Here is a 14,586-nt window from a genome sequence, read left to right as displayed (position 1 = left end):
TCAGTCCCTGGGTTTGAAAGTGAACATCTCTACTGAGGGGTGAGGCTGCCCAAAGCTGCTGGCAGTATCAGCATCTCTGTGGGTGCTCAGGGCCATCCCCATGTGTCCCTCAAATCTGCCCCTCCATGCATGTGAGCTTTGCAGCCCAATCCAGAGGGTGGGGGCAGTGAGAAGCAAAGGGCATGTGCGTAGTGGTGGGATGCACCAGCAAGTCCCAGCTTGACCCAGATGGAGACCAATCCCTCCCTGAATCTACTCTGAGTGGTCAGGAAAAGGCCTTTCACTCTTCATTTCAAGCCACAGAATCACCCTGTGTCCCTTCCTACTTCCAAATGGGCAGAAAGCCCCTGCACCTCATAGTCCACCCATGGTAGCACCTGCTGCACAAACCACTCCCCTCAGCTGGCACCTCCCAGTTCAAGGGGTTCCCGTGGGCATTGGTTTTGGTATGAATAGAGCAGAGGGTCAGTGCCTGGGAGTGCTGGGCTGCTCCTGCAGCACTGAGCATCCCCCAGCACAGCTGTGCCCCTTTCTCAGACACACACACTGAGGAGGAGCAGTTTGGACCAAGGGATGGGTGGCACCTGCACACAGAGCAAATACATAGCTGGGATTCTGAACACACCAGCCAATACCAGCCCCAAGTGGCAGAAATTGTGTTTGTCTTACAGATCTAGCAGGTTTACAGAGCTCAGGGCTGACCTGAAGCTTTGCAGTGACTCCGAACAACAGGATATGTTGAAGCAGCGGGGAAAAAAAAAAGAAAAAAAAAAAAAGAGCCAACTTGAGCAAAGTTTCCAAAGAAAGCCGTGCCTGTCTGTGCTGCTTCTGGGGTGAGAGGTGCCAGAGTCTTCTCCTTGTGGCAGTTCCCAGTTGCAAAAATCTGTGTCAGCTCAGTGCCTGCCCTGTCAGAGACATGACAAGCTCTTTGCTATTTTTTCCCCTCTTGCAGATGGAGACAGCCGGCTGGAGCCAGGGGAAGCTGACTCGCACTGGCTGCTTGGCTCTGAGAACTGAATTCCATAGGCGTTAAAGCCTCCAAAATGCCCTATGGATTCAGTTCTGCAGCTGGGCAGCAACTGAGCCTCAAACCTTCAGGAAGATAATGCAACTGTGAGCTATTCCTACAAGGAATATGTAAATCTTGGCTTCTGCACAGAGATCAGATTAGGGATGGAGGTGAGTTATGGCCGTCACAGAAATACCTGCCATCAGAGAGCTACTGGAGGTTTGTGGCACATCTTCCCCCAAGTGAAAAAAAAGCCCAACTACAGGATGTCTTCTTCCCTCTGGAAGTGAAATGGCACTTGAGAAAATAAATACATTGCTACCTCCTGTTGTACTGCATGCGATTGTGAGCCTCTGCTAAAAATACACATTGTCAGAACAACAGCCTGGGTGTGCCCAGCAATCTCCTGTTCAGAAATCCAGGCAGCAAAACCAAACAAAACTTTGGAGAAGATAAACAGGACAGGATGGATAGAGTTAAGGGTTATGCCCTCTGTCTCCCCATGGGCCCTGGAGACGACCCCGGCAGAGACACATATTTAGAGAAAGTATTTGTGTAGGCAATGGGCTCTGTTTTCACCCATCTATCACATACCTCTGGGAGAGCCTGGCTGTGGCCCCTTGAGTTTTGGGGACATTTCCACTCTGACATAGTGTCATGCTGCCACCAGGAATCTAACAGCTGGAAGACTGGCATTTAGGATAAGTTACTGTGCAAGTCCTTGTAATTTATGTAGCAGCTCAACATCACCATATGGCAAACCCCATGCTCCTTCTCACCTTGCCTAGAAGAGCTGGTTTGCATCTCTTCCAGGATCTCACCTAAGGCAGCCCCTGCCAATGGCAGACAACATCCAGTTCTGACAGCTCAGCTGTGTCCCACAGCAGCTCCAGGGGATGGGGAAGAAACTCCTTCCCACACCCCACTGGGGTGCTGCAGCACTACACAAGGACCTGATGCATGAATTTTGGGTTCGGTGCCCAAAGGAGCTGCTGCTGCTGGAAGGACAGGGAATGCACCACCAGTGCAAGGGTAATGCAGGCATTTAACTGCACATCCCTCACTGGGCAGGACAGCCTGCTCAGCCAAGGAAGAGATTAAAAAACCCCAACAAACAAACAACTAACCCAGCAAGAACTGCTGCCTTTTTCCTATATGGGGTAACCAAAAGCATAACTGATTAGCCAGCAGTCATTAGTGGAGGCCTTTTCTAGCCCATTCAGCAAGTCCCACTGCCACTGTTTGCAACACAGCCAAGGAGCATCAGTTTGGTCCAAGGTTTCTACAGCAGTTTTTCTGGTTCAGCCCTCTTGCAGCTTTGTCTGGCAGCAGAGTTAACACATTTCCAAGAAGCTAGCTGGGGAAGGGGATATGCAGACAGTTGCCGAGACACTTCAGCAATTGGTTAAACAAAACCTGTTGCACTAAGTTTAAAAAAAAAAAAAAAAAGTAAAGAAAATCCACTTTATAGCAATTCAGAACAACCAAGAGCCTCCAAGTTCACCCTTGCAGTCTCTCCTTTGCTATGCAGATAGGGAACATCCCATTCCCTCCCATGTGGGAGGTCAGGGGGAGACTAGGAGGCTACAGGGGGACAGAGAAGGTCCACTATTTCTCCTGTATGCTCATAAAGTCCCTCCTGATCCCCAGAGAATCTGACAGAAAAACTAGGGCAGGGCAGGCTACTGCCAAGCAACCATGGCTGGGCATGAACCATGGCAGAAGCTATCCCTAACTTCACAAAAGGATGCTAGATCTGATCGCAAGTTATTCACAGGAGAGACTGAGGTTAGGTAGTTAAGAATCAGAAATGTAAGCATTTGCATTTGGGTTTTTTTATTGTTTATAGTAATTAAAAAGGTACAGAAGTTTGCAAGTAAGTCAGACCCAGCCCCTCACAGCCCTCCAGGCTTCCAACACAACCACCAAGCTATGGAAGTGCCATGGTTCACACAACTTCAGTAACCTCATTGGAGAGCCAGCACCTGCAGCCAGAGCCAAGTTAGACCCAGAGCAAGGCCTCAACAGCAGTTTCAACAAGGACATGTGGCCAGGAGCACTGAGCACCGTGTTATCAAGGGTAAGAGGATGGGGACACCAGGATCTTTTGCCAGAGTGTAGGGAAGTGCTGCATACAGGCCTCACATGGTGATTAAGCACAATGATATGGTCATAAACAGCAGTGACAAGACATGCAGACAATTGCTCTGTAGAGTGTTCAAGAACCCCTGTGTCCTCTGGGATGTGCACTGCCCTCAGCATAGAGGAAATTCAGCTTTCATCTCTCCAGGAAGGGAAGCAGCTTAGAGGCCCTTCCCCTGGACAAGGCAGGAAGAGGCCCATCTTCTCTGATCAAGGGCTGCTGTTTGGAGATCCCCCACCAGGCTGTGACCAATCAACCAAACCAGTGGAAATCAAATATTCATTTCAAAACCAGGACCAATGAGCTGATCCAACAGTCAGGTGTCATTGGTTTCTTCACAGGATGGGCTTGTGCATCAAAAAGGGTAAATCTGCCATAAGATTGTGAAGGATGGGGAGCAGTTAAAAAAAAAAAAAAAAAAAAAAATCAACAGGAGTGGTGGCATCCATTGCCTGTGTTTCTTGCCAACTACACCAAAACCAGCTGCCAGCTGGCTCCCATGAGGGTACTGCAGCATCTGTCCATTGGCTGTCTGACTACCTCAATGCCTCAGTTTCTTTTTCTTCTTACGGTTCCGGTCTTCACTGCTGTCATCTGCCTCGCTGGCACTGGGGGTCACAGCCCGCTGGATGACCTTTTTTTCCACTGCATATTCCTGGTCTTCTATCTTGGGGTCTCCCTTGACCAAGAACTCTCCTTTCCGATAGGATATGGAAACATTGGTCCGGGGGTAAGTGCCATAAACCCTCCGGAGATCATCCTTCACAAATTCTGGGAGGTCTTTCCTTGGCCCAAACACCTTTCCAAGCTTCCCCCATTGAAGCTCCCCTCTCATTGTGAAGCCTTCTGGCCACGTGTCTCGATACTGATCTGACCTCTGGTAGGCAGCATAGGGATGGTAGTTTGCATAGGGATGGTAGAGAGGGATAGGGACCATGGGAGGGAAGTGCCAGGCATGGTATGGATGGACATAGGGATTGGAGGCACTATAGAGGTGATGATACTCCACCTGACCTCCCACATAGTGAGGGTAGCTGTTACGGTCCACCACAAAGGTGATAGGGCGACTGTAGAAGTTGTGCATGTGGATGGGAGGGAACATCACAGAGCTGGACACGTCCTCTGCTCTCCCGGGCCGCAGCGGTGGGTAGGCATAGGCAGAAGGTGGGATCATGGCTGGGTAATACTCCCGTGGCACAAAGCTGGACTGGTACATTGTACCGGAGCCTGGGGTTTTACACAGGAGACACTTCTCTGGAGCAGTTGCTGAGTCTCAAAAGCTGTGAGGACAGGAGGGGAAGAGAAACAATTTACATTGGTTATATACATTCCAGGCTGAATAAGGAAATTCACTTAGCACTGGAAACATAGCAACTTATTAACAATTAATACAAGGAACTCCCCACAGATTGCAGGAGCAGTAACCTATCAAGAACAAGTAGAGCCACATTGCCAGTGACTGCCTGTTAGCTGCTCTGCAAGACATCATTTACGCCACATATCTTGGAGTTGCAAAGATGAGAACAAGCTAACAAAGACCACTGAGGGCAGAAAAGTCAGCCTCATATCCTCATGACTTGAGTCTGCAGTGCTGGGAGGCAGCAAGACACTGCAAGAAGCTGAAGGCCCTTGAGCAGGCATGAAAATGGGGAAGGCAGGCACAAGGGAAAGAAACACAGCAAGCAGGCAAAGAAAGGAAAGAGGCAACAGCCCAACCCTGCTGCAGTCATGTCAACTGCTGTCCTGCCCAGACAAGGAAATCTTAAGCAAGATAAAAAGATATTCAACTGTCCTTAACTCTCTCCCCATCCTCCCAAAGCCCTGCTTTTACTCTGATAAGCAAACAAAAGCTATACCTACTGTTTATTCCTAGAGCAAAATCCAGGCACATCTACACTTTCTCTGGCAAGTTCTCATGTATAGGTTTCTCTTTCTGGTCTCACTAGTTACCATTCATGTTTAAGTGTGCATTTACCTTGAGCAGCTCTGACCTACAGCTGAATTTGCTCCTAGCCTGCCCTTGGCAGATATCCAAACACCCTCCAGGGCATTAAGCAATGTCCTCCCATGACTCATTATCCTCTCCCCTAGGGCAGGAAAGGAAGCTGTATATAGCTTAGGGTTGTTTTTTAAAAAAAAAAAAAAAAAAAGGTTTGCTATCAGAGACAGGACAAGACCATGCACAGAACTAAAGGCAGCAAATTGGATGGCTTTTTTTTTTTTTTTTCCTGTGGAGTTCAGGTCCTGTGGGCTCCTTTTGCTTCAGCCTTAACTAGAGTTGCCTCTCCCACAGAGGAGAGATGTAAGCTCAGCTGTCCCCTAAGAGGTGCTTGACACAAGCAGTGCTGGGTACTGCAAAATGGAGGTTTTACTTCTTAACCAGCACAAGTTGCTCCTGTTCCTAGAGGTTCATAAAGCACACTAGCTCAAGCCTGCTTTTGCCATGGGTTGAAGGCTAGAAGCCTTCACACCACAAAGGGAACAGCAGAATAGCACTAGAGTATTCAGTCAAGACCAGGCAGCACCCTTAAACAAGACTTGCAGCCTTGGAGACAAAGCCCATCAAAACCATCACCCCCTCAGACAGGAGGAAACGAAACAAAGTTCACAACCTGCTTGCCTAACTTGCTCAGAACCACCACAAAAATCCAAAGCGGTGTTGTGTGTCAATGGCAGCATGAGGTGGGCACGCGGAATAAATGGTCTCCTCTTGAAAACCAGTCTCAGTACCTCTTTAAATAGCTCATCCATGCATCTCTATTGAGACCCACACTTCTCTGAAGTGCTTGTATTTCAGAGCAAGTGGTCTGCACAGAGAGTGCACAGCTATTGCATCCATCATATGGAACCAAGCAAGCCCAGCTTACACCCCCTCCTGCTGGGTCAGTATGCTGCTCCATGCCAGTTTAGGACAACCCTGGAGAAGCTGTTCACATCTAGTTGATGACCAGCTCTTGCTCAAAACCTGTTTTGGCTGCAGCATCATTGCTCCCAGGTCTTCCTGGCAGCTGCAAGGAGTAGGACTGACAGGCCATCTAAATACCGGGGGTTTATCACAAGGCAGCCTGAGCACAGCTACTTATTACTTTGATTTTACACTGAAGAAAGATAGGGGAAACAAGCTGGTGGCTCAGCCAGGCAGGATGACCCACAAGAGGAAGCAAACTGAAGAGATAAGAAGGGGGACCAAGATGAGGATTAAGTGGGGCTAGAAGCACTTCAGGGCAGCATTGTCACATGCCCCACCACAGAAGCAAAGGCATTTTCCTGGGAGCAGATCACCTGGGAGGAGGGTGTTGACAGCCCACACAGTGTATACAAGACTTCACAGCCCCAGAGGAAGTTTGCAAACCCGTCAGGGCAAGCCTTGACTGGGTGGCCTCTGCCAGGCTCCACTGCTGGCTGGCACTGCCCTGTCCCTGCCTGCTCCTGAGCACAGAGCTCTCCCCATGCCCCAGAGCTCTCCGACTACCCAGACACAGCCTTACCTGCACGGGCACAAGGCACAGAGCCCCAGCTCCTGGCTTGCAGGGCCCAGCACTGCTCTGAATGCTCAGGTGTGTTGCAACAAGGTTTTGGTATGCAAGAAGCACAATGCTCCTGCCCTGCCCCTGCAGAGCTGCACCCTGGTGCTCCCAGGGACTGACAATGCAGTTTACCCCACCATTACACAACTGCCTGTTGTTCATATTGAACTTCAGGCTGCTTCAGCTTCCAGAAACAGGATTTTGGAGACCACAGCTGAAGCAAAGCCCTGCTAGACTCCACAGGGCTGAGCTACAGCATGACAAACCCATGTATACAGGAGAAGAGGGCTTTGAGAACACCAGTACCTGCTTGCCTGATCCTGTCCCACGCTCACCAGAAAGAGCAGACACTGCTTCAGGGAAAACAGGGTTTGGCCAGAAGGTGATCATTTGTCAGGCTATCTGATGGCTGGAAGGCATCAAAAGCCAGATATTTGAGAAAACCAACTCCAAACACCAACATCAAGTGGTACCACTTCAGGAAGGAGTCCAATCCCCAGTTTCTTCTCCCCTTCCTCTTCTCAAGGAGACTGTATAGCACCTTCCAGTACCTAAAGGGGGTTTCCAAGAAGGCTGGCAAGGGACTTTTCACAAGGGGAAGTGGTGATAGGACAAGGGGGAATGCTTTTAAGCTGATGGAGAATGAATTCATATTGAATATTAGAAATCAAAATTCTTTACTGTGAGAGTGGTGAGGCACTGGAGCAGGCTGCCCAGAGAAGCTGTGGATGCCCCATCCCTGGAAGCATTCCAGGTGAGGCTGGATAGGGCTCTGAGAATCCTGGCCTAGTGGAAGGTGCCCCTGCCCATGGCAGAGGAGTTGGAACTGGATAATCTTTAAGTACCTTCCAACTCAAACCATACTATGATTCACCTGCTTCTACCTCTCTTGTTTCTCCAGTACCAGCAGCCAGAGGCTGGCCTGGTCTTGGAAGTAAATATCTGACAGCCTCCAACTCTTCAAGAACAACTACAGGACCAGAAAGGGAGAGGGGACCCTAACTGATCTGTCACTTCAGACTACCATCCTCCTTTGCCCCACTTTCAAGCACTGTTATACCTTGGGGAAAAAAAAAAAAATTAAAAATCACCCATCTGTTGCCCAGCACTTGAATGTCCTGAACAGGAAAGGGCAAAACAGTCCTTAAAGCATGAGTTGAGCTCTGCTAAATGCCTGCCTGGTCCTGAGAGCCACTGACATCCATCAATACATGCCAGGTATTGGTGGCACAGATGGAAAGCCTGGATGGGCAGGCAGTAGGCTGTGCCTGGGAGCCAAGCCTCCCCCAAGCCAGGGCACTGGGAGCAGTGGTTGGCAGCAGGGAGAAACAAGGGACCAAGGCAGTAAGAAAGGCCATAGCAAGAGACAAGGCAGCCCCTCCTTTTAAGCCTTCCCAGCAGTTTTGGCCTTGCTGGAAAAGAGTTGAAATCCCACTTGGCTGGAGCTGAATGAGACACCAGGCAAAATAAAAAGGAGAGAAAACTCCAAAGATGGTCACAGACAACTAACATAAGATCATCATCTCTGCTTGGCAAGAACATGAGCCTGCAGACTATTCCCAGGGTTTCCAGAGCTGACTCCAGCAATTCCTTCACCCACTGCCCCAGTCATCTGGCCAGGCCTTTCCCTCCTCAAACATCTTGGTGCAGGTCAAGGGGACTGACACCCCAGCTCCCAGAAAAGACCTGCCAAGCAAAGTGTGCTTCACACCAGCTGCCCTACACAGTTGCTACGGAGCAACCAAGCAATGTTTGCAATACAAAACCAGAGAGGACATTTGATAGAGAAGCTTTTGTTTCACCCCTCTCTACTCAGTTACTACAGATGATGAATCCACCACTAGTTAATACAGAAATGCCCAAGGCTGGTAGGGCTTTCCTAGTATCTAAAGCAGCAGAAGTTACCAGCTAAAAATGCAGAAGACCATAGCTTTTCTGGACATCGCAGGGCAGTAGAACTTTACTATCACCTAGGCTAGCTTTGAATTTGGTGAGCTTTCTTTTTAGGTATTTGTGGAACACAAGAGACCACTGTGAGCTACAGAAAACAAAGGAAAGTGTAAATATTCAACTCCATGCCAGACTGCACATTCTGTAGGAGAGAGATTAAAGTGAGCCTGACTACCATGGGCACTACCAGCATACAGGTGTGCCACATGTGAAACTTCATACAGGTATCTCACACGTCTGGAGAGGCTGGTTTCACCAAGCCTTCTGTCCAGCTGAAGCAGGGTCCCCAGGTCAGGCTGGAAGTTTGAATGGGTTTAGATACTTCCTCAGAGAACATACTGCAAGCCAACTGTAGAGACACTGGGCCCACGGGAGAGGACATGGCCATCTAATTTACTGTAACTCTCAGCTGAAACTATTCTTGTCTCATTCCATAGCCCTGTGATCAGCTCACAAATGAAGATCCCATTAAGTTACCCTTTCCTTTCCACTGTTTCAGCACTCAGGCTTTCAGACTATTCTTTCTAGCTTTTTTCCTGACCTCTTCCTCTCCCCACCCTGCAAAAAACCACAGATCTCCTGCTATTGCTCTGTAACAACTCTCAAGGGTACAGGGATGAATACTGCAAAAGCACCGATTTCCCCCAGTGAAGATGAAGTAATGAGTTATTTCCAGTTAGTCTCCCCATTTTGAGCAGAGTCTGCAATTTTTTTGCCACCTGACAAAGCTTTGGCAAAGATTTTTTTTTTTTAAACCCCAAAACTTCAAGGACTGCTTAAAGTGAGATGTTAAAACTGAATGTTTTTATTCAGCCAAGGTTTGTCTTCCATAGCTCTGGTGTCAGTCCCACACACTTATCCTGGTAGCTGGAGATAGTGTGTGGGAGAAGATCATGACAAAGCAGTTTCATATTTTTCCTAGTCACTTCCATCCCTTTATTACCAGTATAAGGTCATGTTTGGTTTGACGTTTTTCAGTAAAACTCATCCAGGAGAAGACTCCCAAGTACTTCTTGAGGAGGTGGGAGAGCAGTACAAAAAGCCACACAACACCATGCAATAACTTTGATCCTCCACCACCAATACTGATCCTTAGGACAGAGGCACTTGGCTGCCTTCCTAAATGGGATGCTTTCTCTCAGCCAGATATGCCTGGCAGCAACACAGGAATTCAAGGAAAATGCAATAGCCCATTAAAAGCTGGGCCTTTTCAGGCCTTAATTTTTATCTAGAAGATCAGATTCCCATGCCAGTGCTGCTTAATAATGGAAAAACTTGAATTTTGAACACACACCCACTCACCCTACAAAGATAAAATAGCACCACATTTTGCTACACTCTCCAAGAGAAAAGCAAACCCATACTGCCCCAGCAAATTACTCCAGGAAGTGTTAAAATACTTGCACAAGGGGTTACTGCATCATGCCTAGTTCAAGGTGCCAGCAGACAGTAGTGATTAACAGCAATACAAATCGATGCTGTAGAGAACAGGCCTCCCCACACCACTAACCCAGTCTGAGGAACTCCCCAAGCAGTGCTGGGGCTGACCCTGTTTCCCCTCACACCACAGGAGGGACCTTTCTATCAGGAATTACTTCACTGCCCAAATTCTTACAGCAGCCCAAACCAACTGGAAAGATATCACAAGCACAGCTGATACAAGAGCCCCATGAACAATCCCTTCAGCTCAGCCAAGGGGGAGAATTTAACTTCTGAAGCCAGAAGACACCAGTCTCAGCCTGCTGTTACTAGTACAACATGAAGAAAAGAGCTCCAGCTGGCACTGGTAACTGTGGAAACAGCAGCTAATGCATATTCCAGTCAGTCACCCCTTGTAGAGGCCCTTTGAAGAGGGAGTAGATCCGTTTCAGCTATTCAAAGCAACATTCCCAGAAAGCACTGAAGTCTAGTGTGGGTCTGGCATTTGTTTCGGAGGTCTGTGCAAAGCCCAGACTCCGTATGAAATCAAAACACCAGGAAAAGGCCAAGTCATTGCAGAGCAAGTCTTTACTTGACAGCAGTTATGTGGAAACCACCCCCCCTGCATAACTCTGGTCAAATAGCAGTCAAAATGCAACTCGCTGGTGACAGAGAAGTTTGGAGCAGCCTCTCCTCCCACTCTGACTGCAGCTGCTGGGCAACACAGCAGCTCTGGAGCAGCTGTGCCACCAAGAATAGAACATGATGAGTGTTAGCACAGGGTGCCTGCATCAGCAGGCAAGGCTCTAGAAAACACCCCTGCCTGCTGCATCCTGACACTGTCACCTCTTCAGCCTCTCCCTGAGTATGTGTCTGCTGCACCAGACTATACATTTTGGACATACTCCACAGTTTCTCTTTTTCTGACATGTTCCCCTTTCATCTTAGCCTAACTTCTGTGTTATTAAAGCTCCCACCACCACTATTCTCATCTTCCCAGTAACCACTGCAGGCACCATTTGCATCAGATGTCTTCCTCACCTGAGGTTCAGATCTGTGTCCCATGTGTCAGTATCCCAGTCACCATGTTTCTTCCTCATTTAAACCCTTTCCCAGACACAGCTCTGTATCTAGACATTGTTTTTTTAGTTGAGCATATTTTAATATGTACTTCATAGTGTTCAGTCCTAGTGATCCCCTCCATGTTAAAAAACAGCCTGCACAGACCTGCTCCTCCTCTCACTCAAGAATTCATCTGATAGCCATCATCTCCATCCACACATCCTCTTCTTCAAAAAAAAAAAAGATCTCAGTATCAGTTAGCTCAAGCTTCCAAATTAGGAGGTCCTGGTTGAGCCCCCAGCTGTGACTTCTGCCCAGCTGTTTCCCTTCGTATTGCAGTGTTGAGAGAACAGACTCAGGACACTAACTTATATCAAGCACACCAATAAGTCAACTAAATGACCAATAACATCATAAATGCACCAGTAGCATCTCATGGTTATTTATATCACTTTGCACACAGCTATGAAGCTACTAATCAAGTCTTATGAACCACACATGATGCTATTGAGTCACACTTCCCTCCCACACCACTTAGCACTAGGATGCACATCTACCCCACTTGCTCTGCCCTCCCACAACAAGTCTTTCCAACATAGACCTGATGTAGAGTCCAGCAGGTGGTTCAAGGAGCATCACTTCAGCATTCTTGCAGGCTTGGGTCTTCAGGCTTCACTATCATCCATGGACACCTGCACTCCCTCAGTCAGCTGATCTCAAATTTATCTCATTTTATTCATTATTCTCTTATTTCAGGAGCCTCTTTTTCTGCCACATTCATGCTTCTCTTACCCCAGTCTCCTCCCAAACAGCCAATCCACCTGAATTATTTCTTCCTCAGTTTTGCCACATCCATAACTAAGCCTGACACTTCCGATATCATTACCTTGGCAATCTCAGCTTCACGTGGTATTACTGATATGGTGCAGGTGGCCTTGAAAGGTTTTACCCTGCAAGAGCTGCTTCAGGCACTCCATAATTATCTGGTTCCTCCTTGTTATATATTGTTTACTTTATACGCTCCAAGACAAATCATTCAAGTCCAGCTTTAATTCCCATGCCCAGCTCTAGTTACCTACCAGCACTTTCTTATCTTAGACAGTTTGCATAGCAGAGCAACATGTTTTGTACTTCTACAGCATCCCACTCTCTCAGCTGCTTAATTACACGTCTTTGTCCTTGAAGTGCTCTTGGGAGAGTCTCCTGATACCCTACAAAGGACTTAATGGATCACACAGCCTAGTTCTCCAGAGGGAGTTTGTGCCTACAGTGGGTTTCTTCTGTTAACACACACCAGTGTCACAGAAAACTATTTGCATTTTAACTATTTGTTCTTTAAATACACTTAGATCCCATTCCCACATATCCTACATCAAGGATGGATATGCAGAAGTACAGAAGGCATAATCTTATGCACTTGCACTAAGTCTTCTCAGGGGATCAACACCCTAAACAGTAGGAAAGGGCAGAAAAGATTATCCAGTCCTTGGGGTTGTATTACATACAACATATCCCTTTAGCATATAAGGGGGTTTTCTGTCACAACAGCAACACACACTGCATTTCTAGTGCAAGTTCAAACATCTGAGCTAGAATTACCCATGGGAATACTGCTCTGATTGCATCCCCAAGGCAGACAGCTGCAGCATCTGCTGATCTACAACTTTGCTATAGCTTAAAAAAAATTCCAACTACCTTCTGTCACAGTCTTTAGACAATACAGAACATAGCTCACAAAGAGCATTATTGATTTTTTGAAATGGGAGTCAAAAGAAAATCTTGTGTTTCCAGGAATACAATCACTCAAAGGCTTTTCTGTGTCATTTTTTCCAAACTAAAGTGTTTAAAGCCTCTCATCATACAATGATAACAATTTACATTAGTATCTTTCACAAGTAGGTGGTGCTAGGAATGCTACAGAGTAGAGCACTAGCACGAATCAATACTCCAACCAAGTTACGCTGCTGTACAGGGACTTGCATGCACATGATCAAACAGCAGATATGTTAGGGTGAAAGGAGCACCACCTCCAGAGGGATCTGTGTTTTTTGAAAAGCCAGGTAAAGTGCAGAACACCTCAGTTGTACACTGCTCTGCTACTACAAACATTTAAGCTAGTACATAACCGCAGAAACATTGCAAAACAGCCCAGTCTGTTAAGTGCAGAACACAGAGACATTTGCTTGGCATATGTGTACTCACATACTGAGAAAAGAACTAAGATAATACCTTCACTTAACTAAGGAACAGGAGGATGCACAACCTGATCTTAAGAAGGCAGGTTACTTTCTACAGGATCTTCGCTGAAGTGCCTTAATAACACACATAGAGCAAGGAGATGCCCCAAGATGCTATGTCACGCCTTGTGGAAGTTTTTCCTCTGGTAACCAGGGCTGCAAAACCTGCCTGAACATGCCCTTGTACCTAAAGGCAACAACAGGAAACTCATTCCTTCAGTAATTACATTACATGCTCAGACAGGGAACAGGGGTACAGGACACAAATAAAGAAACAGCTAAACTCAGCACATAAAAGCAGCATGGAAAAACCTCAAAAGCACTCACCTAAACTTCAGGTTTTTTCCTCAAGTCAGCAAAACTTAAAGAACTGCAGCCTTTAGAATAACAGACTAACAGAAAAGAGCTCCCCATTAAATTCTGTAGAAATAAACCTTCCTGTTCTCTCTTAGTTTTATTTCCTCTCCCAAACCTTTCAGTCACACTCAGCTATAACTAAGCTGGTATTTGTACTCATGGCTCATCCAGGTTGTAATTAAGTAGGAAGCCATATCAGTGACTCCCATCAGCACTACTTTATTGTAAGCACCTGCTCTGCGGTGGGCCTTTACAGACAGAAATCTCCACAGGGGTTTTAAATGGGTGACTCCAGCTGCAAGGTCAGCTCATCATCACCCAGCACAACAGCAGCATCGGCGCAACTCCTTGGGGATGCTTAGGGATTCCATGGCCTTAGAGGTCTTTTCCAAACTAAATTATTCTTTGATTGGTATCCTATGCCTTGCTCTGCTGCATGTGATCTCAATAGCTGAGGCTAAATACCTACAAATCACTCTTTAATTACAAACCATGTTGATTACAATTAGTTGCCTGGCTTCTAGGAATTTATAAAAATGACCTGCTTCAGAAGCTACCAGTAAGTCTAATGTGCAAAAACATTGGAAAGTAATAGGGTGCAGTAATATCTCTCTGTACATGGCAATTGGCTTTTGCCTCAATTTTTTGTGGTGAAATTTCCCCTGGTGAAATTTGAGAACGGCGGAATGGGAGCAACTGTTGCAGTGAGAGATGGAAGGTGATCCATATGCTGAACTCAGGAGCTGCTTCTTTGAGAGAAAGGCCCACAGAGAGATCTTAAATGGTAATGGACAATGATAGTCCGTAGTTTCTGAAGTACACAGGATGAATGGAAATTATTCGTAGGAGAGAAATGTAAGTAGTTGATTAGTAAGACCACAG

The 14,586-nt window shown here is 47.0% G+C and overlaps 1 protein-coding gene across 2 annotated transcripts; it reads right to left on the bottom strand.

Moving 5' to 3' along the window:
- Positions 1–3,573: 3,573 nt before the first annotated feature.
- C6H10orf95 (chromosome 6 C10orf95 homolog) lies at positions 3,574–13,858 on the bottom strand. 2 transcript variants are annotated; one of them, XM_019292121.3, is made up of 2 exons: positions 13,675–13,858; positions 3,574–4,432 (listed from the first exon to the last, which is right to left on the bottom strand). In XM_019292121.3, exon 2 carries the CDS (start codon positions 4,366–4,368, stop codon positions 3,694–3,696), a length of 675 nt encoding a protein of 224 aa, XP_019147666.3. In that variant the 5' UTR covers positions 4,369–4,432; positions 13,675–13,858; the 3' UTR covers positions 3,574–3,693. The 2 variants fall into 2 exon arrangements, with proteins under 2 accessions (XP_019147666.3, XP_019147664.3); XM_019292119.3 differs by lacking the exon at positions 13,675–13,858 and adding an exon at positions 11,712–11,942.
- Positions 13,859–14,586: the final 728 nt, after the last annotated feature.

The sequence above is a fragment of the Corvus cornix genome, chromosome 6 (assembly GCF_000738735.6).
Source record: "Corvus cornix cornix isolate S_Up_H32 chromosome 6, ASM73873v5, whole genome shotgun sequence".
NCBI lineage: Eukaryota > Metazoa > Chordata > Aves > Passeriformes > Corvidae > Corvus > Corvus cornix.
This window is presented reverse-complemented; position numbering and strand designations above follow the sequence as displayed.